Source organism: Melanerpes formicivorus, unplaced genomic scaffold (genome assembly GCF_026170545.1).
Source record: "Melanerpes formicivorus ecotype bairdi unplaced genomic scaffold, bMelFor1.0.p_v2 SCAF_34, whole genome shotgun sequence".
NCBI classification, from domain to species: Eukaryota; Metazoa; Chordata; class Aves; order Piciformes; family Picidae; genus Melanerpes; species Melanerpes formicivorus.
Window position 1 is genome coordinate 4504360 of NW_027142386.1, and position 23232 is coordinate 4527591.

General features: G+C 57.1%; 1 protein-coding gene and 1 non-coding gene across 5 annotated transcripts; both read right to left on the bottom strand.

The window, feature by feature from the left end:
- TIA1 (TIA1 cytotoxic granule associated RNA binding protein) lies at window positions 1–20052 on the bottom strand. 4 transcript variants are annotated; one of them, XM_068156601.1, is made up of 12 exons: window positions 19862–20052; window positions 15221–15317; window positions 13977–14075; window positions 13214–13268; window positions 11577–11664; window positions 6364–6439; window positions 5146–5254; window positions 4614–4709; window positions 4421–4505; window positions 3382–3505; window positions 2405–2544; window positions 1282–1476 (listed from the first exon to the last, which is right to left on the bottom strand). In XM_068156601.1, exons 1-12 carry the CDS (start codon window positions 19885–19887, stop codon window positions 1365–1367), a joined length of 1107 nt encoding a protein of 368 aa, XP_068012702.1. In that variant the 5' UTR covers window positions 19888–20052; the 3' UTR covers window positions 1282–1364. The 4 variants fall into 4 exon arrangements, with proteins under 4 accessions (XP_068012704.1, XP_068012702.1, XP_068012705.1 ...); XM_068156603.1 differs by lacking the exon at window positions 2405–2544 and having other exon boundaries at window positions 1–1476; XM_068156604.1 differs by lacking the exon at window positions 11577–11664 and having other exon boundaries at window positions 13982–14075.
- Window positions 20053–20316: 264 nt separating this feature from the next.
- On the bottom strand, window positions 20317–20387 carry TRNAG-CCC (transfer RNA glycine (anticodon CCC)). The gene has a single exon. It is a non-coding gene; the product is annotated as a tRNA-Gly (tRNA).
- Window positions 20388–23232: the final 2845 nt, after the last annotated feature.

Below are 23232 nucleotides of genomic sequence, written 5' to 3' on the forward strand. Positions count from 1 at the left end.
TTGTGCAAAATATTCAATTTGCTCAAAGATTAATCTCTTTTTTTTTTGCTCCTTTTTTTTCTTGGCTTTTTGTTTGTTCTTTTTTTTTTGTACAGAATCAGTACATGAAAAATGTAGAAATTGGTAAAAAAAAAAACAGAAGAGAAAGAGAAACAAACCAAAACCAAACTCAAAAAGAAACCCCAAACAGCAACAACAATAACAACAACAAACCCTCCCCCCAAACAAATCCACCCCAAACCCTACTGAGGACGCAGCTGAGGCACTGTGTGGAAGGAGCAATGATTTTGTCACCTCCTTCCTCCCCCCACCCAGGGTCCAGCAGCGTTTCCCTCTCCACCCCCTCCCTATTTAGTCCTCTTTGTTCCCTCCCTCTTTTTGTAAGGCCCTGAAAAATAGGCTACAAACCCCACCCCCTATCCCCCCTCCCCCCACCCCTCCTCTAAAACGATGTAAACAGAACGTTTTCGTCGGCAAGAAAGGGGTTAGGGGGAAAAGGCAGAGGAGAGGGAGGGCTTTGTACAAGAGGCTCTTCAAGATTTGCATGTTTTGGCTTTTTCTCTTTGTAGTTATTCTTTTTTTTTTTGTTGTGGGTTTTTTTTTTTGTACAAGGGTTTATAATACACTTGGGATGAAGGGAAAGGGAAACCCAGGGAAGGGATGATGAAGGAAAAACCAAATCTGACACACACACACCCCCAAAGAAAGAAAGAAAAAGCTGTTGTGCAATTTGCTGCCTCCCTCCTCCTTTTTTGCTCTATCTCTCTCTCCGGGTGGCAGCAGGGGTCCCTGCATCTTCTGGTGTTTCTAATAAAATGAGAGGAGGGGAGGGAGAGGAGGGGAGGGAGAGGAGGGGAGGGAGAGGAGGGGAGGGAGAGGAGGGGAGGGAGAGGAGGAGAGGGAGAGGAGGAGAGGGAGAGGAGGAGAGGGAGAGGAGGAGAGGGAGAGGAGGAGAGGGAGAGGAGGAGAGGGAGAGGAGGAGAGGGAGAGGAGGAGAGGCAGAGGAGGAGAGGGAGAGGAGGAGAGGGAGAGGAGGAGAGGGAAAGAGAAAAGAGGAACAGAAGAAGAGAAGAGAAACCAAACCAAAACACCAACATGGCAAAGGGGAAAACAAAACTCAAAGGCCAAGCTTGGCAAGACATCCAGCATCTCGTTGTGGGGTTAAGTTTCCTGGGTGTGGTGGTTTTTTTTTTTTTTGCTTCTGCTGTCGTTTTTACCCAAAGTGGATGAGAAATTCCATGATTAAAAAAAGGTCGGGTTTTGCACGGTGGGGTTGGTATTTTTCCTCTCTCTGTTGTTTGTTTGTTTTCTCTTCAATAAATTAGAAAAGGTGGAGATCCCCAGGCTGGGGCTTTGCTCCCCCCTCACGGTGTCTCGAAGCCCGCCACCCGGTACCCGGCCACGCTCCCGTTCTGGCCCTGCGGGGGTTGCACTCCGTAGCCGGTGCCCATCCACGCCGCCGAGGACTGTGTTTGGCTGTCGTTAAGGAGAACAAAACCTCGTCAGTGAGGCAGAGCTTAACGAGGGCAATCGACACCGCTCCATCAATGCCCCTCCCCTCCTACCCCCCGATCCCTGCCCCCGAATCTCCACCCATTTCGGTTAGCCTCTAATGGGCCTCCAGCAGAGGGCGCTGTGCCAGGCTGGGTGGATGTGCCAAGGCCAATGGATGAGGTTCAACAAGGCCGAGGGCTGGGTCCTGCCCTTGGGGCACAGCAACCCCAAGGAAGGCTCCAGGCTGGAAAGTGCCTGGTGGGAAAGGTCCTGGGGGTGCTGGGTGCCAGCAGCTGGAGAGGAGCAAGGGGGTGCCCAGGTGGGCAAGAAGGTCACCAGCAGCCTGGCCTGGAGTGGGCAGCAGGAGCAGGGCAAGGATTGTGCCCCTGGGGAGGCCACAGCTTGAGGGCTGGGCTCAGGGTTGGGCTCCTCACTGCCAGGAGGACTTTGAGGGCTAGAGCAGGGCCAGAGAAGGGCAAGGAAGGTGGAGAAGGGTCTGGAGAAGAGGGCTGGGGAGGAGCAGCTGAGGGAGCTGGGGGTGTTGAGCCTGGAGCAGAGGCTGAGGAGAGACCTTCTGGCTCTCTACAACTCCCTGAAAGGAGGCTGGAGCCAGGTGGAGGTTGGGCTCTTCTGCCAAAGAACAGGACCAGAGGAAATGGCCTCAAGTTGCCCCAGGGCAGGTTCAGCTTGGCCATGAAGAACAATTTCTTCCCCTTGAGGGTCCTCCAGGCCTGGCCCAGGCTGCCCAGGGCAGTGGTGGAGTCTCCATCCCTGGAGGGACTGAAGCCTTGGAGCTGTGGTGCTGAGGGCCATGGTTTGGTGCCCTGGCCATGCCCTGGCAGTGCTGGGGTGATGTTGGGCTGAATCCTAAGGGTCTTTTCCAACCTGAAGCACTCCATGCAATACTCACTTGAAGCCCTGCTGGTTCCAGGCCTGCCCATACACGCCGTAGGCAGGCACCTGCCAGCCGTTGGGCACATACTGGCCGAGCTGGGCACTGCCATACCACTGCCCCCACTGCCCATAGGCCGGAGGGTAGCTGATCTGGCTCTGCAAGGCAAGCACCCAGAGTCAGCAGCAGCTCCAGCCACCAACAGGTCACAGGCTGCTGCACACTGTGGTGGGAGCTATCTCCAGAAGTTGACATTTTGACAAGAGCAACAGAGCTGGGGAAGGGTCTGGAGAGCAGGGCTGGGGAGGAGCAGCCAAGGGACCTGGGGTGGTTCAGCCTGGAGAAAAGGAGGCTGAGGGGAGACCTTCTGGCTCTCTCCAGCTCCCTGAGAGAAGGCTGGAGCCAGGTGGGGGTTGGGCTCTTCTGCCAAGGAATAGGTGATAGGACAAGAGGAAACAGCCTCAAGCTGCCCCAGGGCAGGCTCAGGTTGGAGGAACAATTTCTTCCCTTTGAGGCTTGTCCAGGCCTGGCCCAGGTTGCCCAGGGCAGTAGTGGAGTCCCCATCCCTCGAGGGGCTTCAAAGCCCTGGAGCTGTGGTGCTGAGGGCCATGGGGTAGTGGTGCCCTGGCAGTGCTGGGTTAAGGGCTGGACTTGATGATTCAGAGTCACAGAATGGGTTGGGTCAGAAGGGACCTTCAAGATCATCCAGTTCCAAACCCCCTGCCATGGGCAGGGACATTTCCCACCAGCACAGGTTGCTCAAGGCTTCATCCAGCCTGGCATCCACAACCTCCCTGGGCAACCTGTGCCAGTGTCTCACCCCCTTGTCAAGAATTTGTTTGTTTAAAGGCCCGGAAGCTCCCTTCCACCACAACCCTTCAGTGACTCGCTTGGGTGTAAGCCCTATCAGCAGTGACATGCAGCACAGCAGAGGATTCACAACCACTTCAAGAGGTTTCCAGCAAAGACTGAGGTAGCAGAGGAGAAGTTCTGACCTGCTGGACAGGAGTGATCATGTCTGGTGTCTCCTTGCCCCAGTAGCACTTCACAATGTGACCCTCTATAGTGGTCCCGTTGACGGAGACGATGGCGTGAGCGGCGCTCTCGTGGGAGTTAAACCTGTGGCACACACAGATGCTGCTGAGAGGGACACCTTGCTGGGTGAGGAACAGCCAGAGGCCACCCCCAGGGAGTCATCCCCACAGCTCAGCACCCAGCTGGGTGCTGGGAAAACATCCAGCCAGCTGCTCTAACAACCCCCCTCCAGTCTGGCGTACTCCCACCCAGCAGGGAATGGGTTGGGTCGGAAAGGACCTTCAAGATCATCCAGTTCCAACCCCCTCCCATGGGCAGGGACACCTCCCACCAGCCCAGCCTGCTCAAGGCCTCACCCAGCCTGGCCTTGAACACCTCCAAGGAGGGGGAAGCCACAACTTGAATGAAAATGGCTTGAAACCATCAATCATCTGCTCTGGTGAAACCCCACCTGAAGCACTGCATCCAGTTATGGTGCTCCAAGGGAAGAAGGACCTGGAGCTGCGGGGGTGGGTCCAGAGGAGGCCACGAAGATGATCAGAGGGCTGAAGAACCTCCCAGACAGGGACAGGCTGAGAGAGTTGGGGCTGTTCAGCCTGGAGAAGAGAAGGCTTGGGGGAGACCTTAGAGCTGCCTTGCAGTACCTGAGCAGCTCAGTATCTGGGCTACAGGAGAGCTGGGAATGGACTTTTGACAAGGGCTTGTAGGATGAGGGGCAATGGATTGAAGCTTGAGGAGGGCAGACTTAGACTGGAGATTAGGAAGAAATTCTTTGCAGTGAGGGTGGGGAGAGCCTGGCACAGGCTGCCCAGGGAGGCTGTGGCTGCCTCCTGCCTGGAGGTGTTCAAGGCCAGGCTGAATGAGCAAGCTGTGCTGGTGGGAGGTGTCCCTGCCCACAGCAGGGGGCTTGGAAGTGGTTGACCTCGGAGGTCCTTTCCAACCCAAGCCATTCCATGCCTCCATGAGCTCCCTGACCCCCTCAGCACCCCAGGAACCCACCTGACGAAGGAGTAGCCTTTGTCCGGGAAGACTCTGATCTCCATGATCTGCCCAAAGGGGGAGAAGGTCTGGCGCATGAGCTGCTCTGCAGCAGGGAGAGAAGAGACAGAGAGCAGCAGAGTGAGGGCCACCCAGCCTGCAAGCCCAAGAGAGCTGGGAGGGGAGGGGCTGGCAGTGGAGGAGGCCACAGTACCTGTGAGCCCTGACGTCACTCCCCCGCAGTACACCGTGCAGTTGCTGGGGCTGGACTGGTTGACCACCTCCTCATAGGAGAGCTGTTTGGTGTTTGCTTCAAGAGATTGGAGGAGCTGGTCAGTGGAGCAGAGACCTGGCACAGCCACATCATCCCCAGCCCAGCTTGGCTCCACAGGCTGAGCACCAACAGCAAACGCCTGCCCAGGAGCTCCTGCGTCCCCACAGGGCCCTCCTCCCAGATCCCTCTTTGGATCCCCGCAAAAAGCACTACAAGCAGAGGTGAGAAGATGGGGCAGAAGCCAAAGGACCCTCCCTCTGTGGTGGCAACTGGGAGCCCCCTCCCTGCTGGCAGCCGCGAGCCCCCTCCCCGCTGGAACTGGGAAGCTCCTAAGCTCCTTAACTCAGCAGGCTGGACACTGTTCAAGGGACTCTCTGTCCCCTGTAGCTGCTTCTCCCCCTCCTGCAGTCCTGCACCTGCCCTTTTCCCCTCCTCAGGAGGCTGCCCAAGTCCCACATCCCCAAGGACTTACTTTCAAACGTGCTCTTTGGAGCTGGAGGTTTCCTGGTGGCCCAGTTGGTTCTGATTTGCCTTCCCCCAAGCCACTGGCCACCCATCTGCTGGATGGCATTCTCTGCATCCTGCCCAGCAGGTGGGGAGAGAAGAAAAGCCACCAGTGGTGCTGGAGCCAACTGAATGATGTCTCCACACCCACCCTGCCCCATGCTTGCAAGGTGCCAGAGGCAGCCCAGCTTCAGAAGGGGACTGAGGCAGGCTGAGGGACACTGACAGGCTTCACCCAGTGCCTCTCCTGATGCACACCAGAGGTGTGGTCACTTGGCCATGCCTGGGCATCACTCACATGGGTGTCACCCACCACTTGCTTTAGGAATGCTAAAGCCACAGCTGAGTCCCAGCAACAGCAAGAAGCAGGAGGGTAAGTGAAGCTGGAGGGAGGTTGGGACCATAGGACTCTGCTCCCAGCCCAACTCCAGCCTGGCCTGGGCTGGGCTGATCCCCAGCAGTGGGGGCAGCAGGGGCAGGGAGGGGATTCTGCCTCTCTGCTGTGCTCTGCTCAGACCCCCTGTGGTGCTGGGGCAGCTCTGGAGCCCTCAGCACAGACAGGGACCTGGTGGAGAGGGGCCAGAGGAGGCCACAGCAATGCTGGAGGGCTGGAAGGGCTCTGCTGTGAGGCCAAGCTGAGAGAGTTGGAGGTGTTCAGCTTGGAGAAGGCTCCAGGGAGACCTTCTGGTGGCTTTTCAGTGCTTCAAGGGCTGATCAGAAAGCTGGGGACAGAGTTTTTAGCAGGGCCTGCTGTGACAGACCAAGGGGGGATGTCTGAACTCAAACTGGGAGATTCAGACTGATGAGAAGGAAGAAGTGTTTGACACTGAGGCTGGTGAGAGCCTGGCCCAGCTTGCCCATATAGGTGAGAGCTGCCCCATCCCTGGCACCAATCCAGATTAGGTTGCTTGGGGCTCTGAGCAACTTGCTCTAGTTAGAGATGTCCCTGCTGGCTGCAGGGGGCTTGGACTTGGATGAGCTTTAAAGGTCCTTTCAACCCAAACCACTTTTGGATTCCCTGACTCTATTCCTTCCCTGGTGTGGCTGCTGCAAGGAGCTGAGCAGCCCAGCAGCCTGGGCTGGGTGGGAGGTGTCCCTGCCAGTGGCAGGGGGGGGTTGGAACTGGATGATCTTGAAGGTCCCTTTCCAACCCAAGCCATTCCACATGACTCTAGGAGCCACTCACCCACTTATTGAAGAAGGAGACAAAGCCATAGCCCTTGGACTTCCCTGTGGCCATGTCCTTCACCACCCGGGCGTCTCTACAAGGGAGAAACAAGCAGCAGCTCAGCACCTCTCAAAGGACACCTGGGACCAACAAGGACAACTCAAGCCACACCTAACAGCTTCATCTTCATCCTCCACCTTCACTACCAGCAGCTGCTTTTGATTGGGTTGCACAGCAAAAGGCTCCTCAGCTCTCAAAAACAACCACCCCAAACCAGCTTGGCTAAAGGCTCTGCCAGCAGCCACATGAAAACTGAACTGGTGTCAACATGCAAACCAAAGAGCTCCTCTAATTAATGAAGGAAAACCAGCTCCCACTCCCAAAGGCTCTTTAAGGACAGAAAAGCATGAGCAGAGCAGCTCTGGAGGAGAAGGGCTGAGGGCAGGAGGCTGAAGGGCTCTCTTGAACCGTGCAGGTTTGTCCACACATCATCTCCACCTCCTCAAGGCTGGTTAGAAGAGGCCAAAAAAGGATTAAACCCAAACCCAACAAACAACAACGAAAGAATGAGAAGAATGGACTGAATGCTTGACTTCTTTCCCCCTTGCTGGGACCAGGGGCAGAGAGATTGAGGGGGAAAAAAAAACCCACCAAGATTGAAGGAACAAACCCCCCTCTCCCAAAGCCAAGCCTTGGAGCTAAGGTTAGCACACATCAACTGCAGCTGCATGCCAGCAGGCACCCAGGGACTGGTTGGCAAGCAGGGAGATGTTTAAAGGCAAAGGAGTAGAGGAGGAACTATAAAGTTTGTCCCTTGTTAAGTGGAGCTTGTGGTTGGCCAAGGCCATTCTGTCTCCTTCTGCAGAGGCACTCTGCAAAACCACCACAGGCCTGTGGTTGGGAGATGGAGGGGAGAGGCAGAAGGCAGCCAGGCAGAGCTAAGCCCTGCTGCTGGCAGGCTGCTCCCTGGCTCTCCTCAGGCAATTTCCTGGCTGGGAGATGTTCCTGCTGTGGGGTCACTTGGGAGAGGTGAAGCAGGGCTCAGGCTTGTGGCAACCAACCCCTGGTGTGCTGGTCAGGAAAGTCACAGCCATGAGGAGGTTGCTTAGACTCCTCTTGTGGAGCCTTACAGCCAAACCATGGCCAAGCTTGGCCCACAGAGCTGACTCCAGCACCACAGGCCCCAGGGGAAGGCCTCAGCCAAAGCTCCAGCAGAAACCTTCTTGCTCTCCTCTCTGGGAGGTTCCCCTTTGCCCTTTTCTCTCCCCCCTTTGCCCTTTTCTTTTCCCACTGCACCCTTTCTTCTTTCTGTCTCCCTTTGCCCTTTCTGCTTCCCCCCCCCTTTTTTCCTTCCCCTTCATTTTTTTCCTCCCTCTTTCCCTCTTTTTCCTTCCCTCTTCTCCCCTTCTTTGATCCTCCTTCTTCCCCCTTCCTTTTCTTCCCCCTTCATCCTTTTATCTCTTTTCTCCCCCTTCCCCTTTTTTTCTTCCTCACTTCACCCTTATGCATTTCCCCTTCACCCTTTATTCTTCCTCCTTCCCCTTTTTCTTCCCTTTGCCCTTTTTTCCCCTTCCCTCTTCATCTTCTGCTTTCCTCCTCCCCCTTCTTTCTTCACCTTCACCCTTTTCTTCCACCTTTGCCCCTTTTTAATCCCCCCTTCCATTCATATTTCCTCCTTTTGTTCAGATTGGGGGCACATCCCCCTGGTTTAGCCCAAATTTGGGGTCACTTTCCCCTGGTTTAGCCCAAATTTGCAGTCACTTTCCCCTGGTTTAGCCCAAATTTGGGGTCACATCCCCATTTTAACTCAGATTTGGGGTCATATCCCTCTGTTTTAGCTCAAATTTGAGGCCACATCTCCCTAGTTTAGCTCAGATTTAGGGTCACACCCCCATGTTTAGCTCAAATTGGAGGTCACATCCCCCATTTGAGCTCATATTTGGGGTCACACCCCCATCTGAGCCCAAATTTAGGGTCACCTCCCCTGTTTCAGCTCAGATTTGGGGTCACCTCCCCCTCTGAGCTCAGATTTGGGGTCACCCCTCTTTTTTAGCTCAAATTTAGGGTCACATCCCCCTGTTTGAGCTCAGAGCTGGGGTCACCTCCCCTGTTTGAGCTCAGATTTGGGGTCACATCTCCCTGTTTGAGCTCAGAGCTGGGGTCACCTCCCCTGTTTGAGCTCAGATTTGGGGTCACATCTCCCTGTTTGAGCTCAGAGCTGGGGCCACCTCCCCTCTTTGAGCCCAAATTGAGGGTCACCCCCCCCCCCCCATTTTAGCTCAGAGCTGGGGTCCTACATCCCAAATTGCCTGAGGAGAGCCATTCAGGGAAACTTGGAAGCTGCTTGCTCTGAAGAGCCTGGGGAGGCAGGGTGGGGTGGGGGTGGCAGAACTCATCTCTACTTACCCTCAACTGAAAAGTTTGCCAAAAAAAAAACCAACCCCCCACCAAAGGCTTGAGAAGTGGTGAAAAGCTGAGGAGAGCCAGCACAAAGAGAAACCACAACCAAAAAAACACCCCAATGGGCTGCAAACAGTGTTCCAAACCCCCCAGAGGCAGAGCATCCCCCGGGGTTTTTTAGCTCTTGGGTTGGTGTTCAACCAAAAGCTGAGTTTGAACCTCCCCCCACCCCCCAAAAAATAACCTGAAGCAAAGTCAAGAAAACTCAGGAAGTATGTCCAGCACACTGCAGGAAATGAGGAGCTGAGGAGGAACAGGGGAAGTTACAGTCACTTCATTCCACCACTTGAGGAGACAGCAGCAGTGGGGTTTAACCCAGGTGGGATGTAAACAAGGAGAGGCTGGAGGCTCCTTGGGTTGTGTGTTCAGGCCCTGGGGTTTGGAAGGAGACCTCCTCATGGGGATCATTCTCAACCTATGGCTTTTGTGGGAGGAAAAGAGCTGAGTTTTGGGGCTGGAGGGTCAGGATGAACCAGAGTTTTCCATGGGTGAGGTCCAAGGCTGGGTGCTGAGTGCCCCTCAAAGCAGAGGCAGCACTTCCCCCTCTCTGTCACCACCACAGGAAGTTCTCCTAAAGAACACAGAATCATAGAAAGGTTTGGATTGGAAGGGACCTTTAAAGGTCATCTTGTCCAACCCCCCTGCAGTCAGCAGGGACATCCCTAACTAGAGCAGGTTGCTCAGAGCTCCATCAACCATAGAATGATGGCTCAGGTTGGAAGGGACCTCAGAGATCACATACTCCAAACTCTCTGCCATGGGCAGGGACACCTCTCAGCTAGACTCAGCTGCTCAAGGCCTCATCTAATGTGGCCTTGAACAAACCCAGCCAGGAGGCAGCCACAGCCTCCCTGGGCAGCCTGTGCCAGTCTCTCACCACCCTCACACTGAAGAGCTTCTTCCTCAGCTCCACTCTAACCCTGCTCTGCCGCAGCTTCAAACCATTCCCCCTTGGCCTGGCTCTAGACAACCTCAGGAGAAGTCTCTCTGCAGCCTTCCTGGAGGATCTCTTCAGGTACTGGAAGGCAGCTCTGAGGTCCCCTTGGAGTCTTCTCTTCTCCAGGCTGAACACCCCCAGCTCCCTCAGCCTGATCTTGAACACCTCCAGCAATGGGGTCTCCACCACCTCCCTGGGCAACCTGTTCCAGCATTCCACCACCCTCACAGTAGAGAACTTCTCCCTAATGTCCAGTCTAAATCCACCCAAGGATGGAACAGCTGGGATGGCCCCAAGAACCTGGAGCAGTGATTTCACACTCCCCAGCTGACACTCCACATCCCTTTTGGATGCTCCCTCCCTGGAGGTGTTCAAGACTGGGTTGGATGGGGCCCTGAGCAACCTGGGCTGGTGGGAGGTGTCAGGGGGCTTGGAACTGGATGATGACAGTCTCAGGCTGCACCAGGGGAGGTTCAGGTTGGATGTTAGGAAGAAGTTTTATACAGAGAGAGTGATTGCCCATTGGAATGTGCTGCCCAGGGAGGTGGTGGAGTCCCCATCACTGGAGGTGTTCAGGAGGAGACTTGATGGGGTGCTTAGTGCCATGGGTTAGTTGTTTGGGTGGGTTGGATTAGTTGATAGGTTGGACACAATGATCTTGAAGGTCTCTTCCAACCTGGTTTGGTTTATTCTAAATTCATTCTAAATCTTTAAGGTCCTTTCCACCCCAAACCATTCTGTGATTCCACCCAGAGCACACCTGGCCAGAGGATAAACCAGAGGTGGTGGAGTCCCCATCCCTGAAGGTGCTCAAGAAACCTGTGGCCACGGCACTTGGGGCCATGGTTTGGTGGCCATGGTGGTGCTGGGTTCTGGTTGGACTGGATGATCTTGGTGGTCTTTCCCAACCCAAACCATTCCATGATTCTGTGACTCCTTGGGAGCCCTCCCTGGGTGACAAGAGGTGCAGCTGAGTGTTTCATGGCCTGAAGCATGTCAGGCTCTTGGTGACACCTTTGGTTTCCAGCCCTTAGCAGAAGAAGACACGAGGCTGACATTGAGGAGAGTAAACCACTGGGCTCTGAGGGGTGGGTGGGGGAGATGGTAAAAAAAAATGAAATAACAAAAAGCAACAAAATAAACCAAACTTACTTCAATTAAATGCTTCACTACCCAACACTCCAAAGCACTTTATGGTCTTACACCACCATCAAGAAACTCCAATGTCCAGTACAGACAACACTACAAGGAAAATTAATGGTTTACATTTGGAGGCTGGAATGAAGGAATCTTCTCCTTACTCTGCTACACCCTGAGTGCCACACACTGTGCCACCAAGGGGCACCAGGGGCATCTGGGCATCTCCTTGCCCCCAAAATGTCCCACAGCTTTGGGTTGAGCCCTTCAGCTCATGGCTTTGTGTTGCCCCCAGCACCAGATGCTTCAAGGTAGCCTCTGGATGGCCCTGAGGAGGTTATAAAAATGGTTTGGTTTAAGGGGAGGGGGGAGGGAAAAAGGGATTTAAGTGGAAAAAAAAATATGATATGGGTTACTGCAAAGCCTCCCAAGAAGGGATTCAAGCAGCCACAAGCTGCGTGGTGTGACGGTGACCTGAGCAGAGAGGGACGGACCCCGGGCGCAGGAGTCACAGCCAGCCCGCGCTGGATGCCTCTGCTCTAAAGGACTCTGGTTCCAACATCCCTGCTTGGTGGCCAAAGTTGCTGGATGAGCAGCTCAAGGTGAGCTGCTGCCAACTCCTGGAGTTCCTCACTGAACCCTGAGGTGCCTCCATGCAGGAGGAGAGAGAAGGCAGAGCGAGTAGCAGAGGACTTACGATATCCTGCCGAAGGGCGCGAAGGCTGCTTTGATGTCTTCGGTGGTGATCTCTGGGCTGAGGTCTCCCACAAAGACATGGAAATGGTCTTGGGAAGGGAAGACAAAGAAAGGAGGTCAGGGCTTCAGAGAGCACAGCTGCCCACTGGGTGTGCAAAACCACACCAGAAACAGAGGGGACCACAAAGCTAATTCTCACTAAGTGAATCTTGGGGTGGGAGAAGGCCTCTGAGCTGACCCGCTCCAACATCAACCCAGCACCACCCTGGCCACCAAGCCATGGCCCCAAGTGCCATGGCCCCAGGGCTCTTCAACACCTCCAGGCATGGGGACTCCACCACCTCCCTGGGCAGCCTGTGCCAATGCCTGACCACTCCTGCAGCGAAGAAATTCTTCCTAATATCCAACTAAACCTCCCCTGGGGCAAGCTGAGGCCATCTCCTCTTGTCCTGTCCCTTGGGAGAGGAGCCCAAGCCACACCTAGCTTCAGCCTTTCAGGGAGCTGTAGAGAGCCTGAAGCTCTCCCCTCAGCCTCTTTCTCCCCAGCTCCCTCAGCTGCTCATCCCCAGCCCTGTTCTCCAGACCCTTCCCCAGCTTCCTTGCCCTTCTCTGGCCCTGCTCCAGCCCTCAACATCCTTCTTGGAGTGAGGAGCCCAACCCTGCTGCCAGTTCAGTGGGACAGCTGCTCCCAACAGATCCTTCACTGGGCAGTGCCAGGGCCAGTGGTGGGAAGGGTGTTGCAAGCGACACTTTGGATTTTACAAACTGCTCCTGGGATCAGTCAGTGCTCACTGAACAACTTCTGAAACCTTTGGCTTCACAGAGGCACAGAGTGGGGTTGGGTGGAAAAGCCCTTTGAGATCATCCAGTCCAAGCTCTGCCAAGGCTGGGGCTGAGCCATGGCCATCGGCACCACCCCTCTGCAGCTTTGAAACACCTCCAGGGATGGGGATTCAGCCACCTCCCTGGGCAGCCTGGGCCAGGCTTTGACAACCCTCCCCTGTGAAGAACTTTCTGGAAGCCCTCTGCTGTGAGGCCAGGCTGAGAGGGTTGGAGTTGTTCAGCCTGGAGAGGAGAAGGCTCCAGGAAGACCTTCTGGTGGCCTTGCAGTGCTTAAAGGGGCCAAGAAGAGAGCTGGGGACAGAGTTTTGAGCAGAGGCTGCCATGACAGGACAAGGGAGGATGGCTTGAGCTGAAAGAAGGGGATGCAGACCAGAGAGGAGGAGGAAATTTTTGATGTTGAGGGTAACCCAGGTTGCCCAGAGAGGTGAGAGCTGCCCCAACCCTGGCACCATCCCAGCTCAGGTTTTTGGGGGCTGTGAGGAACCTGCTGTGGTTGGGGATGTCCCTGCTGACTGCAGGGGGGCTGGGCTGAATGAGCTTAAAGGTTCCTTCAACCCAAAGCAGGCTGGGATTCTGTGACTCTATGTTTAAGAGCTCACCATTACCTTGTGCCAGCTAGGTGATGCCAAGGGTACTATCTCAATTTGTTCTTGAATTGATTAACACTGAGACATTAATTGATCTCTTGGGGTGAGGATCCCAAGCTCACTGCAGCCAAGCAGAGGACTGTAACTGGTTAGGTTTTCAGGAGTGCTGGTGGTGCAAATCAAGAGAGGCTCTGAAAGCAACACTTACTGCTGGTGTCTTTCTTCTGGCTGCTGGGGGTGGTCGCCCAGTTGACTTTGACCTCCTGCAAATGTCAGTGGCTGAGATTAGATCAACCAAGTCCCACCCAAGCTCAAGCTACCTCCAACACTACAGGGGCACCAGAGGTGCAGCTTTGAGAGGAAAAAGCTAAAGGTTAAGGTCCCTTCCTCAGCAGAGGGTTTGTTCTTCCAGACCCTCTTACACTGGTTAAGAAGAAAGCTGGGAAACAGACCTGCAGCCTGGGGATTCTGGGGTGGCTGGAAGCCCTCCCTGCTCCAGCAGGGGCACCCACAGCAGCTTGCCCCACATCACAGTGGCCAGGTGGGGCTGGGAGCTCACTAGAGAAGGAGACTCCACAACCTCTCTGGGCAGCCTGCTCCAGGCCTCCAGTACCTTCACACCAAACAACTTTCTCATGTCGAGGCAGAACTTCCTGAGGTGTTCCTCCTCACTTTCAGATGGCAAAAGCCCTTTTCTCAGGGTAGGAAGTGAGGAATCTCCTGCTCAGCCTGGCAGTCAAACCCTCATTATGCTCCCTGCCCCTGAGCCCTCCCAGCTCCACACCACCACCTCCCTCCCTTCAACCCTCTGAACCAGCTTTTCTCGCTCGCGTCACGGGGACCTCTCCAGGCAGAGGGTCTGTGCCCGCTGCAGGGCACCCACTCGGCCTCAGGTGACAAGATTTGCCCCCCAGGCCATCCAAGTCAGCCTGCTGCCAGCTCCAACTCACCCTGTAGACAGGACAGCTTACCTTACCCATTATCTTCCGGCCGTTCATGGCAGCCAGCGCGGCCGCCGCGTGCCGGTGCTCGTAGAACTCCACGAAGCAGTAGGGATCGTTGCCAGCTGTCTGAGGAGAGAGACAGCCAGGGGGTGACTGACACAGCCCCCACACAGCTGCAAGCCTCCCTGCCCTCCCCAGCTACTTCCTAGGCACATCTGAACATCCTGAGGTCACAGGAGCATGGAATGGGTTGGGTTGGAAGGGACCTGAAATGTCCAAGCCCCTGCCGCGGGCAGGGACAGCTCCCACCGGCCCAGACTGCTCGAGGCCTCATCCAGCCTGGCCTTGAACACCTCCAGGGAGGGGCAACTTGAGGCCTTTTCCTCTTGTCCTGCCCCTTTTTCTTTGGGTTAATAACCCCAGCCTGGCTCCAGCCTCTTTTCAGGGAGTTGTAGAGAGCCTGAAGGCCTCCCCTCAGCCTCCTTTTCTCTAGGCTCAACACCCCCAGCTCCCTCAGCTGCTCCTCCCCAGCTCTGTTCTCCAGACCCTTCCCCACCTTCCTTGCCCTTCTCTGGCCCTGCTCCAGCCCTCAAAGTCCTTCTGGCAGTCAGGAGTCCAACCCTGAGCCCAGCACTCAAGCTGTGGCCTCCTCAGTGCCCAGCCCAGGGGCACAATCCCTGCTCTGCTCCTGCTGCCCACACCACTGCTGCTCCAGGCCAGGCTGCTGGTGGCCTTCTCAGCCACCTGGGTGTCCCCTGGCTCACCTCCAGCTGTGGGAAGAGGTTATACTATAACACCCAGATGCTGGCACCCAGCACCCCCAGGGCCATTCCCACCAGGCACTTTCCAGCCTGGAGCCTTCCTGGTGTTGTTGTGACCCAAGGGCAGGACCCAGCCCTTGGCCTTGTTGAACCTCATCCCACTGGCCATGGCACATCCACCCAGCCTGGCCAGGTCCCTCTGTAGGTCCTTTCCAATTTAGTGTCACCTGAAGAGTGACTGAGGGAGCCCTGATCCCCACATCCAGATCACTGATAAAGGTATTAAAGAGAACTGGCCTCAGCAGTGGGCCCTGGGGAACACCACTGCTGACCAGCTACCCACTGGAGTGAACCCCATTCACTACCAACGATGCCAACCTGGGCTCTCCAGCCTCATCCCACCCCTTTGCCATGCTCATGCTGTATTCCCAGTGGAATTGTGAAGCACACAAGCACAGCCCAAAACCTGAGCTATGAGAAACAGGCAAATCCTGAGGGGAAGGCTCTTACATCCATGATCATTTTGCAGTTTTTGCAGGGTCCAATCTGGCTGAAGAGCTGCAGGATGAGAGCTTCGGTCACATCTCTGGACAGGTTCCCCACGTACCTGTGGGGTCAAAGACAAAGCAGAGATCACCCTGGTGCTCATCCACAAGTCAGCAAAGACAGCCCAAAGCTGCTCCCCCAGCACCCAGCCCAGCAGGTCAGGACTGGGACATGGAGTGTGGTTGGTTCAGTCAGCTCCTTTCCAAACAGGACTTGCCTGGAGCACTGGATTGGCCTAGAAGAACCAAGGCCAGCGTGCTGAAGGATGATCTTTCCCTCATCCACCTCCAGTGTGGAGGGCTTGGAAGGCAGCTCTGGAGATCATCCAGGTCAACCCCCCTGCCCCACCAGGGGAACCCACAACAGCTTGCCCAGCAGCACAATGCCCAGGGGGGGTTGGAAGCTCTCCACACCAGCAGACTCCACAACCTCTCTGGGCAGCCTGCTCCAGGCCTCCAACACCCTCCCAACAAACAACTTTCTCCTCAGGGGCAAACAGAACCTCCTGGCTGCCACTTTGTGCCCCTTGCCCCTTGGCCTGGCCCTGGGCACCACTCAGCAGAGCCTGGCCCCAGCCTCTTGCCCCCCACAGCTCCTTCAGCTCTTGCTGAGCATTGCTCAGCTCCCCTCTGGGGCTGCTCTTCTGCAGGCTCTCAGCCCCAGGGCTCTCAGCCTTTGCTGCTGCCAGAGCTGCTCCAGGCCCCTCAGCAGCTTCCCAGCCTGCCCTGGACTCTCTCCAGCACTTCCCTGTCCCTCTGCAACTGGGGAGCCTAGAACAGGACTCCATAGGTGGACTCCCTAGGCCAGAGCAGAACCCAAAGCCCTGCTCCAAGGTGAGCTGTGGGCACTCAGTGACAAACAGCACCTGAAGCCACAGGTGGGGGTGGATTTGTTGTTGCTGAACCCCAGTCACAAGATCTGTAAAAGCAGCACAGAGGGAAACCTCAGCTCCAGAGGCGTGGCAGCACCTTCCCACAGGCACGCTGTGTGGCAAACCCCTGAGAGGAGCAGCTGGGCCAGAGCTCGTGTCCAAGCCCCAGCCTCCCCCCCCAGCCCGCTGCAAGAGGCACAAAAACACCATCAGACAACAAGGAGGCAGCGAACCCAAGGCCTTGTCCTGCTCCTCCTGTTGACACAAGGCTGTGAGCAGCCTGCTGAACGTGAGGTTGAGCAGAGGAGAGGAGGGCAGGAGCCACGCAGCCTGGCTGTGCTGGCATGACCTGGGGAGCTCTGTATTAATAGCCTGAGCTATTTCAGACAGGGATTGTTTGGGTGAAGACCCCTAGGGCCGAGTCCAACCAGCAACCCAACCCCACCGTGGCCACCAAACCACAGCCCCACCTGCCAGAGCCACAGGTTTCTTCAACACCTGCAGGGCTGGGGACTCCACCACTGCCCTGGGCAGCCTGTGCCAATCCCTGAGCGCTCTTGCAGCAGAGAAATTGCTCCTAATACCCAACCTAAACCTCCTCTGGTGCAGCTTGAGGCCAAGGGCATGGAAGCTGGGTAAGGGTCTGGAGAACAGGGCTGGGGAGGAGCAGCTGAGGGAGCTGGGGAAGAGGATGCTGAGGGGGAGACCTTCAGGCTCTCTAACTCCCTGAAAGGAGATTGGAGGCAGGAGGGGATTGGGCTCTCCTCAACAAGTGCCAGGACAAGTGGAAATGGCCTCCAGTGGTGCCAGGGCAGGTTTAGCTTGGACATGGCAGTGCCATGGTGGATGGAAAAGCACAGAGCTGGGACTCCCTTGAGCAACAACCCCGGGGGGGGTTTCCCTGCTGTGCTCTCCCTGTGCTGCACTGGGGCTGTGCCTGAACCACACCATGGAGCCTCCCTGGTACAAGAGGCAGGGTCCACCACACCTGGACCTTGTCCTGGACCTCTTATGTAATAACCACCCAAGTGCTGAGGTGACCCTGCCAGGCTGGGACAGCACACACAGGAGATCTCTCTCCCCTCCTGCCCCTCACTTCCCTGCTCATGGGAATCTCATTAACTCACAGATTCACAGAACAGTTTGGGTTGGAAGGGACCTTCCAGATCATCCATTTTCCAACCCCGCCCTGCCCTGGGCAGGGGCACTTTCCACTAGACCAGGCTGCTGAAGGAGCTGGTCAATGTTCCTTTGCAAACTGAGAGGTGTTGGCACCGCTGCATGGGTTCAGGCACCCAAAGTAAACCAGAAGCACACGACCTGCACACACAAATACCTCCTGAGAGGAGAGGCAGACACAAGAGGGCTTTGTCAAGTCCCAAACACTGTCTGCCTTGTGCCTGCTCTTCTCATTCATCATCTCTGCCTCAAGAGTGGCTTTCAAGGAAGGCTGCTGGCACGTGGAAGGGAGCTGCCTACCCAGGAACTCATTTACAGCAGGCACCCAGCGAGGCTCTGACAGCCTGGAGGAACAGCTGACGTGGAACCAGCTAAAAACAAGTCCCTCCCAACCAGCAGCCTGGAATCTGCTCCAGGAAAACAACCTAAACGTGCTGAAGGTCCTCAAGAAACGACAGGGAGGTTGCAGACCACTTTGGTGGCCCCCTCCTGACACAGCAAGCCAACACTCCCCAGGCCCCACGGGCCAGGTGGGGGTCCTGCAGCAGCAGCAGCACCAAAAGTGGTGAGCAGATCTCTCCCACGGGCTCGAGAGCCCAGCTGGGCTCCAATCCCTTCCAGCAGCACTTTCTGCCTTCAAGCTGCTCCTTCCCTTCCAAAGCCACAAGCTGTGAAGCTCAGCTTGTGACAACTCTCTCCCCCTCCCCAACACCTTGTGTGACTTGATCAAGTCACTCAGGGTGACAGAAAGGTTGGTTGGGGGGGAGATGTTGCTCAACACCCTGCCCTGCCCCCCTCCCCAAAACCCACCCGTGGCTGTTTTGTGCAAGCAGCTGCACGTGCCCAAGGATGGCACAATCCATTCCCTGGGGCACAGGTGGTGCCCACCAGACTCCAGGCACCCATTTCATGGGCACTGGGGGGGAAGGGAGCGTTTGGGGTGGGAAGAAAAAAAAACACAAACAAAACATAACCCAAACCTAAGCAAAGCAAAAAGAAAAAGCCCAAACATTTTCCTAACTGAACACACAAACATGCCAGCAGGTCTGAGCTGTGTTTGCAGATGCCCAAGAATAGTGCCAAGAATGCAGAGAGGAGAAAGACAACAGGGCTGGTGGAGCCAGGGGGAGGTGGAGGAGGTGTTTACAGCCCCAGCAAGCCCGGAGCAGAGGAGCTGGCCCGAGTCACGTAAGAGCTGTGTTGTGCTACGCTCAGCCAAGTCGTTTATCAACCCCTGGGGTAGGGGCAGCCACCACCCAGAAGCTAAACTCTCCCCTCACCTTGAAAGAGTCCCTCAGCTGCTTCTCTTTCCTCCCCTCAACTGGATGGAGCCCCATGGAATGGGTTGGGCTGGAAGGGACCTCCAAGATCACCCAGTTCCAAGCTCCCTGCCGTGGGCAGGGACACCTCCCACCAGCCCAGCTTGCTCCAGGCCTCATCCAGCCTGGCCTTCAGCACCTCCAGGCAGGAGGCAGCCACAGCCTCCCTGGGCAGCCTGTGCCAGGCTCTCCCTACCCTCACTCTCAAGAATTTCTTCCTCATCTCCAGTCTCAGTCTCCCCTCTCCCCTCTCACAGCCATTGTTCCTCAGCCTGGCACTCCCAGCCCTTGCCCAAAGTCCCTCCCCAGCTCTCCTGGAGCCCCTGCAGGTACTGGAAGGCTGCTCTGAGGTCTCCCTGGAGCCTTCTCCAGGCTGAAGAGCCCCAACTCCTGCACTGGAACAAGAGATCAAAGCCAAGGTGGGACAGAAAGGATGGAGTCTGGGATTGCCCTGATCTAGAGGAGGACAAAAGCAGCCCAGAAGATGAGAGGGGAAAGGCACAAACCAGCCGAGCCCAGGAGCTCTCTGGTGCCTCTCACACAGCCAAGCTGCAGGACCCGCGGCAGAGCCGAAGCCCAAAGGCCAACTGCTGACAGCTGCGGGCGGCAGCTGCCCGGCGCCGCCAGGGAAGTTGGTTGGCATCACAGGAGAGCTCTTTCCCCAGGGCGAGGAGGTGCCCTGGGGCTGGGACGAGCTGCTGGGGAAGTTCACAGGCTTGCGGCGTGCTTCGAACACTCGGACAAGTGCCCCTCTGGTGGGACCCCCCCCACCCCCCGTGTGTCTTCGACATGGCACCGGGGCGGCGGCGCCCAGGCCGGGGCAGCCTCCTCCCCGCCTCCCCCGGGGGCTGAGGAGAAGCCCGGGATGGCCAAACTCAGCCAGATGCTCGCGAGAAGGGGGTCCGGGGGTGTGGGTACAGCTCCCCGGCCTGCCGCCCCGCAGAGGGGCGCCGGGCGGGCCCGGGGCAGGCCGGCAGGGGACGAGGCACAGCGGCACACGGGGCGGAGGCACCGCAGCCGGCCCCGGGCGGCTCTCCCCCTGCCCTCAGGGGAGCCGGGGCCGGCTGCCGCTCCACCCCACCTCTTCTGGCACCGAAGGCGGCTGCGGGGCCGGGGCGACCGGCGCTGCCCTTCCGCGGAGCCCCGATCTCACCGACCCGTGCGTGAGGGGAGCCCGGGGCCGCCCCTCCCCGCGGAGCCGGGAACAATAGGCGGTCTCGCCCCCTCCCCACTCACAGGGTCTTGGGCATTTCATCCTCCATGGCGCCGCTGCCGCCCCCGCCCAGCCCCGGCTCTTCAATCCGAGCCGGCCCCGCGGCCCCGTTCAACGCCTTGGGCAGCCCGAGCGCGGCCGGCCCCGCCGAGCCCGAGCGGCGGACAATGAGCGGGGCGCTCCTCGCAAGATGGCGGGCGGCGGGCGAAGGGGCCCGGCCGGCCCAGCAGGGGCGGGAACGCGCCTGCGCCCCGAGGACCGCCCCTGGCCGCCGCGCCCGCGCATGCGCGCCGCCGCCGCTAACCGCCGCCGGCCGGACGCTGCCTGCCTCCCGCGCCTCGGCCCCCGGTGCTTACTCAGCGCTGCGAGGCGAGAAAATTAAAACATATATTTAGGGATTAAGAGATAGGAAAAATATGGAGGGATAAAACAAAATAATTCAATGTATATAGAGGGATCAAAGCTTGAAAAAGCGGAGTGCGCCGCCCGGGAATCGAACCCGGGTCGCAAGAATGGGAATCTTGCATGATACCACTACACCAGCGGCGCGGATGGACGCGCTCCTCCGCCCACCCCTGAAAGCTTCGCGCCCGGTTCGTCCGCGGTCACGGCCGACGGCAGCGCCTCGCATGTTCACACTGCGCTATGTCAGGCTCCTGACGGCTCACACTGTGCTATGTCAGGCTCCTGCCGGCTCATACTGTGCTATGTCAGGCTCCTGCCTGCTCACACTGTGCTATGCTGGGCCCCTGCCTGCTCCTGTTCCTGCTGTTTGCCGCTCTCTGCCCGCCCGCACCGGCCCGACAGGCCCCCGCCAGGATCGGCACGGAACGCGCTGGCACGGAGCGGCGCGGGGGTGAACTTAACGGCAGCGGGGGGTGGCTTTAGGGCTGCGCTTATCGACTCTCCCTCAAGGGGTCTTCCCCAAGCCCTTCCTCAAGGACTTTGCTTTGGTCCTTCTTCAAGGAACTTTCCTTTGGTCCTTCTTCAAGGAACTTTCCTTGTCCCTTCCTCAAGCAAGATCCTGCAGCCCTTCCTCAAACTCCCTCAGCCCTTCCTCAGGGAAGTTCCTCACTCCATTCCTGAGTGAGATTTAAAGTAGTTCTCGGTGCCATGCTGACCCCAGAAGTGCAGCCAGGAACCCACCAGACCCAGGGTCTGCCTCACTGTGATGAACCCCTGCAAATCAATTTCCCTCCTCTGGACATGTTTCAGGCCAGGCAGATCAATTCCTGGCTGTCAAGTCGTGGCCTCAGCCATTTTCAACCAGTTCTGGGTGGAAATCTGGGACCATGTGCTTCGTTTGCTTCCAGGACAAGCCGTGGAGCTTTGGGGTGGTGTGGCTGGGCTGCGGGGCGTGCAGCAGGTGCCCAAAAGGGGGGTGGTGGTGGTGGGGAAATCACTAATTTTTGCTTTGTGGAGCCTTGAAATAATAATTTTGATGAGCTGAGCCTGCAGGCAGGAAAAAGAAGCTGACTTTGAGTGGGAGAAAAAAATACCTTTTGCTGGGAATGTTGTGTCCCTTGCCTGTGTGGGGTCACTGTGATGCCCCCACCCCGGGTGAAGGTCGTGGCTCGATAAAACTAAAGCAGTGTGGAAGTCAGAGCCTTGAGAGCACTGCCTGGTGGGGAGAGGCTGAGGGACCTGGGGCTCTGTAGTCTGGAAAAGAAAAGACTGAGAGGGGATTTAATAAGTGGTTAGATCTCAGGGCTGGGGGTCAGGAGGGAGGGGACAGGCTCTGCTCAGCTGCACCCTGGGATAGGACAAGGAGCGATGGATGCAAGCTGCAGCACAGCAGGTTGCACCTCAACACGAGGGGGAACTTCTTTACTTGTAGAGGTCACAGAGCACTGCAACAGGCTGCCCAGAGAGGTTGTGGAGTCTCCTTCTCTGGAGACTTTCAACAGCGTGGGGTGCATCGAGAGGAATGTGTCCAGCAGGGCCAGGGAGCTTCTCCTCCCCCTCTGCTCTGCCCTGCTGAGGCCACACCTGGAATATTGCATCCAGCTCTGGGCTCCCCAGGTCAGGAGGGACAGGGAGCTGCTGGAGAGAGTCCAAGGGAGAGCTCCAAGGCTGCTGAAGGGACTGCAGCACTGCAGCCCTGGGGGAGCTGAGTGTGGAGAGGAGAAGGCTGAGAGGAATCTGATCAATGTCTCTCAAGAGCTGAGGGCTGGGGGTCAGGAGGGAGGGGACAGGCTCTGCTCAGCTGCATCCTAGGATAGGCCAAGGGGCAATGGATGGAAACTGCAGCACAGGAGGTTCCAACTCAACACAAGGGGGAACTTCTTTACTGTCTAAGAGTCACAGAGCAGTAGAACAGCCTGCCCAGAGAGGTTGTGGAGCCTCTTTCTGTGGAACCTGTGCAGCCTTGTCTGGATGTGTTCCTGTGTGCCCTGGGCTGGATTCTCTGCTCCTGCTCTGGCAGGGGGGGTGGACTCGATGATCTCTGGGTCCCTTCCAACCCCTAACATCCTGTGATCCTGTGAGAGTTCCTCCTCAGCCACCCCACAGCCACATCCTCGCTGTGCCAGGCTGGATGCAGCTAAAATCTGAGGTTCTCTTGCTCACAGCCTGTGTTATCCCCATGGAACAGGCTTCCTGCTATTCCAGATCTGGAAAATGAAGTACCTGTGGTGTCCAACAGCCCCCTCAGCAGGGCTGCAGTGATGCTTCCAGGTACTGATTGTCACATTTCGTAACAGCATGGAATGGGTTGGGCTGGAAGGGACCTTCAAGCTCATCCAGTTCCATACCCCTCCCATGGGCAGGGACACCTCCCACCAGCTCGGGTTGCTCAAGGCCTCATCCAACCTGGCCTTGAACACCTCCAGGTTTGAAGCCTCCACAGCTTCTCTGGGCAGCCTCTCCCAGAGCCTCACCAGCCTCCTGGGGAAGAATTTCCTCCTAATGTCCAATCTCAGTCCATCTGCTTCCACTTTGAAGCCATCACCCACCCCTTGTCCTCTCACTCCAGACCTTTCTTCAAAGTCTCTCTCCAGGTCTCCTGTAGCCCCCTAAGTATCCTGGAAGGCCACCAGAAGGTCTCTGTGGAGCCTTCTCTCCAGGCTGCACAACCCCAACTCTCTCAGCCTGGCCTCACAGCAGAGCCCTTCCAGCCCTGCCAGCATCGCTGTGGCCTCCTCTGGCCCTCTCCACCAGGTCCCTGTCTGTGCTGAGGGCTCCAGAGCTGTCCCAGCACTGCAGGGGGGGGGTCTCAGCAGAGGACAGCGGAGAGGCAGAATCCCCTGACCCAGCTGCAGGACCTTGCACTTGGCTTTGGTGAACCTCCTGAGGCTGGCACTGCCCCAGCTCTCCATCCTGCCCAGGTCCCTCAGGATGGATCCCATCCCTCCAGCATCTCATCCCAGCACACAGCTTGGTGCCATCCCCAGCC

Bases quoted from the DNA above. Each gene is read 5' to 3' on its own strand.
- TIA1 (XM_068156601.1), bottom strand. From the start codon at position 19,887: ATGGAGGATGAAATGCCCAAGACCCT. The intron at 4,506-4,613 runs GTACTGTGGCCT...TCCCTGCTGCAG, and splicing joins AGTGACGTCAGGGCTCACAG to AGCAGCTCATGCGCCAGACC. The intron at 3,506-4,420 runs GTGGGTTCCTGG...TGTGTGCCACAG, and splicing joins AAAGGCTACTCCTTCGTCAG to GTTTAACTCCCACGAGAGCG.